The sequence below is a fragment of the Myotis davidii genome, unplaced genomic scaffold, assembly GCF_000327345.1.
Source record: "Myotis davidii unplaced genomic scaffold, ASM32734v1 scaffold646, whole genome shotgun sequence".
Classification (NCBI taxonomy): domain Eukaryota; kingdom Metazoa; phylum Chordata; class Mammalia; order Chiroptera; family Vespertilionidae; genus Myotis; species Myotis davidii.
The window spans coordinates 41,115-47,111 of NW_006296801.1; the positions used below are offsets into that span (position 1 = coordinate 41,115).

Genomic DNA, 5,997 nt, shown 5'->3' on the forward strand with positions numbered 1-5,997 from the left:
TTTCACAGGGATCGCCTAAGACCATCCTGCATACCAGATATTTACATTACGATTCATAACAGTAGCAACATTACAGTTATGAAGTAGTAACGAAAATAATTTTATGGTTGGGTCACAACACGAGGAACTGTATTTTCAGGGCCAGAAGGTTGAGAACCACTGCCTTAAATGGACAGAATATGCTGCCCTCAATAATCAGGCCTAAGCCTGGTTTTGTATACCCAAACCAAAGAAAGGGACTTCTCTTCTAAATTCAGGTTTTCGAAGACATGTCCAGGTAAGGCAAAGTATGTCTTCCTCTTTTTATTGATTAAAAAAACTCAAGCTCAGAAACTGGCTTTTAAAGGCAAATGAAAAACCGAGCCTAAAAGCCAGTTCTTCTGGTTCCAAGGTTAGGATTTCTAGAACATTAAAAAAAAGTTTTTTAAGCTGGAAGGGGTATCTACTGATTGAGTCCAATTTCTTTGCAGTTCCCTGTACAGATAGGGACTCTGAGGCCCAGAGTGTGGGAGGGACCAAGATGAGGGCCTCCCAGCCCAGGCTCTGCATCTGCCACACTGTCTTCGATCCCTAACCACCACACCTGCCCGTATCAGAATAGAGGAAATGAAGACTTACCAAAGTGTTAGAAGAATTATAATCCTCAGCTAATTTATCTGCAAAGGAAAAAAGACCAGGGACTCAGTCAGTAAACGATTACAGCGCATCTGTTCTTGAGAGCTAAGGAAGCCTAGCCAGTCAAGCCCTTGCCAGGCTCAGAGAATGACAACAGTATTCCTGGTACTATGGGCCCAATACCATGCTAGGCACATTATACACATTACCTCCCTTATCCTCAAAAGATTTCTGAGTGCTCTTATTATGTTTCCTTTTACAGATTTGGAAACTGAGGTTCAGAGATGTTAAGTAATGTGCCCAGGGCACACACAGTTGTTAAATAGGAGTCAAGATCTGAATTCTGGTCAAACTCTAAATACTATGATAGAACTGTATCCACATCAGCAATTCTATCGTCATCAGGCCTGAATCTAAAAGAGGATTCATGGCCGGGTTGTCCTGAGCACCCATGACAAATTATGACCAGCCTGCAGCTTGGGCTTCTAGAAAGGATCCTCCACATTCATGTCTATTCCCCACAGGGAGAGAAAGACGAAGGCTCGGGAAATGAGAGGCATTAATCACGTCAAGTCTAATTAAAGGCAGAATCTTGTTTCTAACAATAGATTCAAGCTTCCACAGTAAGGTAATTACCATATTTCACTGATTCTGAGATGTACGTTTTTTCACATTAACATTTCTAAAACAGAGATGTGTCCTATAAAGGCTTTTTTTTTTAATTCCTCACCCAAGGATAGATTTTTAGATTTTTAGAGAGAGAGGAAATGAGAGAGAGAGAGACTGAGAGAGAGCGAGAGAGAGAAATACCTATGTGAGAAACATCGATCAGTGGCTTCCTGTACGCACCTTGACTGGGGATCAAACCCACAACCTTTTGGTGTGCAGGATGATGTTCCAACCAAATGAGCCACCCATCCAGGGCGCATTTCATATCTTAATTGGCAACCTATTTTCTTCAGTGGTATATAAAATAATGATGCCTCTTAAAATCAGTGATATCTTAGATTTAATGAAATATGAAACATACACTCAATGGAGACTTTAGCAAGAAAATAAGTTTAAAGACCAAGTGCTGCATTTGGCTTTATTCTTTAATTCCTAAAGACCCAAGAAGAAAGTCACTTTGCTGGTTCAAGTGACTGTTCTGGAATTAAAGAGGAAAAATATTCTACCAAATCCAGTACATTCCTCACCAAGAACAAAACCCAGAGAATGTCCAAGACCCCAATTCCCATTATATAAGAAAGTGCCAGGTAGTACTTCTTCTGTCCTATGACAAATAATGGACCCAAAAGCTATGACAAAATGTTCTTAAAACAAACCCTGAATATCCAGCTGTACTCTGGTAAAATCAATTCAGGATGTGCTTTAAACATAACTCATTGGTTCTTTTTGTCCAAAAGAACATCAGCTTAGGGCAAAACAAAGCACAATACTATGTCCTCACTGCACAACCCCAACCTGATGCTAGTGTTTTTGAGGACTGGGTATTCTGATAATAAATATATCTGGTCCATATAAGAAACAAGTAAGCATTGCTCCTTTTAACTGAGATGTACCATGTCTACATATCAAAATCAAATTCCACAGCACAGAATGACAGAGCAGAGAGGACTTCCAATCCCTTCATTTTACCAATGAGGAATCTAAGGTTCAGAGAAAAGAAACAGGTTCAAGATTATATAAATCACCCTAGCCAGTTTGGCTTAGTGGATAGAATGTTGGCCTATGGACTGAAGGGTCTCGGGTTCGATTCTGGGCCCAGATTGCAAGTTCAATTACCAGTGGGGGGCATGCAAGAGGCAGCCATTCAATGATTCTCTCTCATCATTGATGTTTCTATCTCTTCCTTCCTCTCCCAAATCAATAAAAAATATATTTTTAAAAAATATTACATAAATCACTGGCAATGTAGAGCTAAACTCCCTACACTACTTTTTGTTAATCAGCACAGAAAATAAAATGCTGAAGAAAATATAGAAAAGTTGACAAAAATTGGCTTGGAAGATTAGGCTTGGGTTATAAACCGCAATGGATTGAAAGACCCGAATTTAAAACACACTTCCATCAAATATCAGTTGAATCACCCAAAGCAATTCACTTAGTTTCTCTAAGTCTAATTAATTTCTCTGAGCCTGTAAACTGGGGATAATAATCCTTGTCCTACCAATCCCAAAAGGCCATGATGAGAATCAAATGATATCACTCATCTACAAGCATATACAGATTGAGATAGTGTTAGCATAATAGTATGAGGAGAGGGGAAACAGAAAAAGGAGAAAGATGACTTTAAAAATAAACCATGCCAAACATAAAAGTTTGCCTGGAGTTGGTCCTGGTCTTCAACTTCTAGAAAATTAAAAATCCTGCATGAACATGCATGTGTACACACACATACACCAGTACTCAATGTTACTCACATAGATGAGTATACACACAATTACCTGGATTGTATAAGCATTCATTCATGAATACTTAAGTGGGCTTTAATTCTAAATATATGCAAACCCACAGAGCTACACTTCCATATACATATATGGCACTTGTCTACATCTACACACATGTAAACATAAAACAGAAAGTCTTCCGAAGACTTTGAAGCTGAGGCTTTCAAAGCCAGCTCTAATCTCCTATCTCCACGACAAAATCCCTAAAACACAAGCTCTAATCTCCTGCCTAGAAAACTCGCCCCACACCACCCCTCAACCCCAATTCCTCCTTGGAATGCCCCAGTCCTCCAATGCGAGAAGTAAGACAGACCCAGCGGGGCCAGACGTGAAGAAGGAAACACTGCTGGGAACATGCATGACCCTCTCCTGGGCACCACCATGGCAGCATGAGCAAAGCTGCAGTCTGTCATCCTCGCCATCTGTGCCCTTTGATACAAGCCAGATACTTGCTGGGAAAGCATCCTTCAAAATTGGCTACTTCATCCTGGTTCTCACCTTCCCCAGTAATACTGCCCTTCGAAAAAGACAGCATGGACTCTGGAAAGAGCCCTGAGCTCAGAGGTAAGAGACCAGCTCCGCCACTAAATCAGACACATCAGAAAAGCCCTTTTTGGCTTTGTCTGCAAAACATGGGGAACTGGAAGTGATATACATACCTGGGCTATTTCTTGCTCTAACATTCTAAGAAGCTATACAAAAGGTAAGTCTCCAGAAATGTAGGCCTTCTCATGACTTGTCAAGGAAAAGAAAATTTCTCTACTATAAAAAGAGTTCTCCAAATGAAGTTACTAGAGGCAAGTAGTAAACTTAAAGGGTGCTGGTAGAGGATTAAAGGACCTGGCTTCTAATCTCAATTCTGCTATAAAGGACAACCCTGAAAAACACAGTCCCTTATATGGAGAGTACATCTAAAGCACATTTATTATTACAGACCTGTTTTTCACTTGGCTGATAAAAATCAGTACCTTGATGAAGAAATTGGGCTTGCCTACTTAAAAGATATACATTAAATGTGTTATTAAATTAACTTAACAATATTAAAGATACCGATGATAATGACAGCTACATTTCCATGGTGTCGTTTATAACCTATGAAGGACTTTCGCATCAATGAGCTCATTTTTAACTCACTACAACCTCCAGAGATAGGAATTATTACTCCCATTTTGAGGCTCAAAGAAATGAAGTGACAATTAAAGGCTAGTGAGTGTCAGAAGTTAGATCATCTAGCACAAAGTGTATGTCTTTACATGTCACATCTTTTAAATGTGCAGTTTCAGAGTAAAGACTCAAGTTTAATGCAAAACCCATTGCTTTGACTCTCAAATTCCAAAATCTTGTCCTAGTGAAAGTACCATCTCCACTCCTTCCAGTACTTTCTTCTCTCACCCCAGGCCAACAGGCAGAGGGCTCTTTTCCACCCACAAGAAAACCCTTTTTCCCAGGCTGCCCTGTTCACAATCTTGTACCTGTAAAGCTCATGTACTTCTGGCTGTTGGAGGTCTTCTTGGAGTTATAGAATTCTAATACATCCAGCACAGCCTGCGGGTTTTTCTTCTGCTCCGACTTAGTGATATTTGATGTTTGAAGCAAGCGGGCCCACTGTTCTGGCATCCCCTGTAAGAGAGACATGCAAGGCTGTCAGGAGGATAGTCACAGGGAGCCCTGAAGGAAAATCAGTGCTCCTCTGATACCTGCTAGCAGCCACGGGCAATTTAGTCATTCCTCCCTGCACCCTCAGAGTGCGGCACAAGCCTCTTTTATAAGACTTATCTCATTGTATTAGTCACTTCTTGAGATTTTGCTCCTTCACCAGGCTAATCCTCCTTTGGAATAGGAACCATGTCTGATTTGTCTCTTCACCATCAGCGCCCAGAACAGAGCCTGCCGCCAAAAGGCCACCTCACAGAGCTCTGTTTAAGAAATGAAGATTCAAAAAGATTCTTCGGTGCAATTTTGGAGACTCGTCAAGTGTCCCTCTCGTGAATAAAAGAAAATAGCAATGAGGGTCTCAAGCAGACAGAAGCATCAGGAAGACTAGAAAGGATTGCCTCTCACAGTGCACAGCCAGAACTCTGAAGGCCTTTCTGAGGCCTGGGACTTACTGTAAACTCCCCTGTGACAGCATCAAACCCAACGTGAATCGTGTGCTCAAAATCTGAAGGAAGAGAAATCTCTGGCCGCTCCTTCTCCTTCTTTTTATTGGCTGCAAAAGAAAGAGAGAAACGGAAATTTAAAAAACAGAAACATTATTACATTCTTAGGCTTGTTTAGCTCTTTGTTGATCTGTAGGCTCCTTTAGAGGCCAAGAATTATCTATTTCATATCTGTATTTACAGAGCCCAATGCTGGGCTTAAATTGGAATAGATGCTCAATGCACGAGTGAAGACTTAATTTTTTGTCAAACTAAAATAAGGGAGGCACAGAAAGAACACTCATCAGAGTTAATAGTCCTGTTTCTACTACTAATGAGCCATCCGATCCATCGGAAGTCACTTCCTTCTTCTGAATCCTATTTTCCCACCTTTACAGATAGGTTGTCTCTAAGGACACTTCCAGCCCTGACATCCTATATTCAATGAGCTTCTATAGCCTGCGTCCTACTTACTAGGTCTTTGTGATCCAGGGAAAGTCACTTCCTTCTTCTGAATCCTGGTTTCCCACCCCTCTGTAAAGAGAGGAGGCTCAAGTAGGTTGTCTCTAAGGACACTTCCAGCCCAGACATCCTATATTCAATGAGTTTCTATAGCCTGCGTCCTACTTACTAGGTCTTTGATTATGTACTTCTTTAAGGTTCAATTACAGAATTTTATATTTGGAAGTAGATTTAATAATGTGAGTCATTAATATTTTATCAGGTGCTTACCAGGCAATGGCTCAAATTCTTTTATATGTATTAATTAACTTTAGCCTCACAGCAACTCTATC

At 40.6% G+C, this 5,997-nt stretch overlaps 1 protein-coding gene across 1 annotated transcript in view; it reads right to left on the bottom strand.

Annotated features, from left to right (window-relative positions):
- PAK1 (p21 protein (Cdc42/Rac)-activated kinase 1) overlaps positions 1 to 5,997 on the bottom strand; it is a 73,409-nt gene that overhangs the window by 37,240 nt on the left and 30,172 nt on the right. Inside the window, 3 exon segments of the mRNA XM_015569652.1 lie at positions 619 to 656; positions 4,538 to 4,685; positions 5,174 to 5,274. Of these exon segments, the coding sequence (XP_015425138.1) occupies positions 619 to 656; positions 4,538 to 4,685; positions 5,174 to 5,274 (287 nt within the window).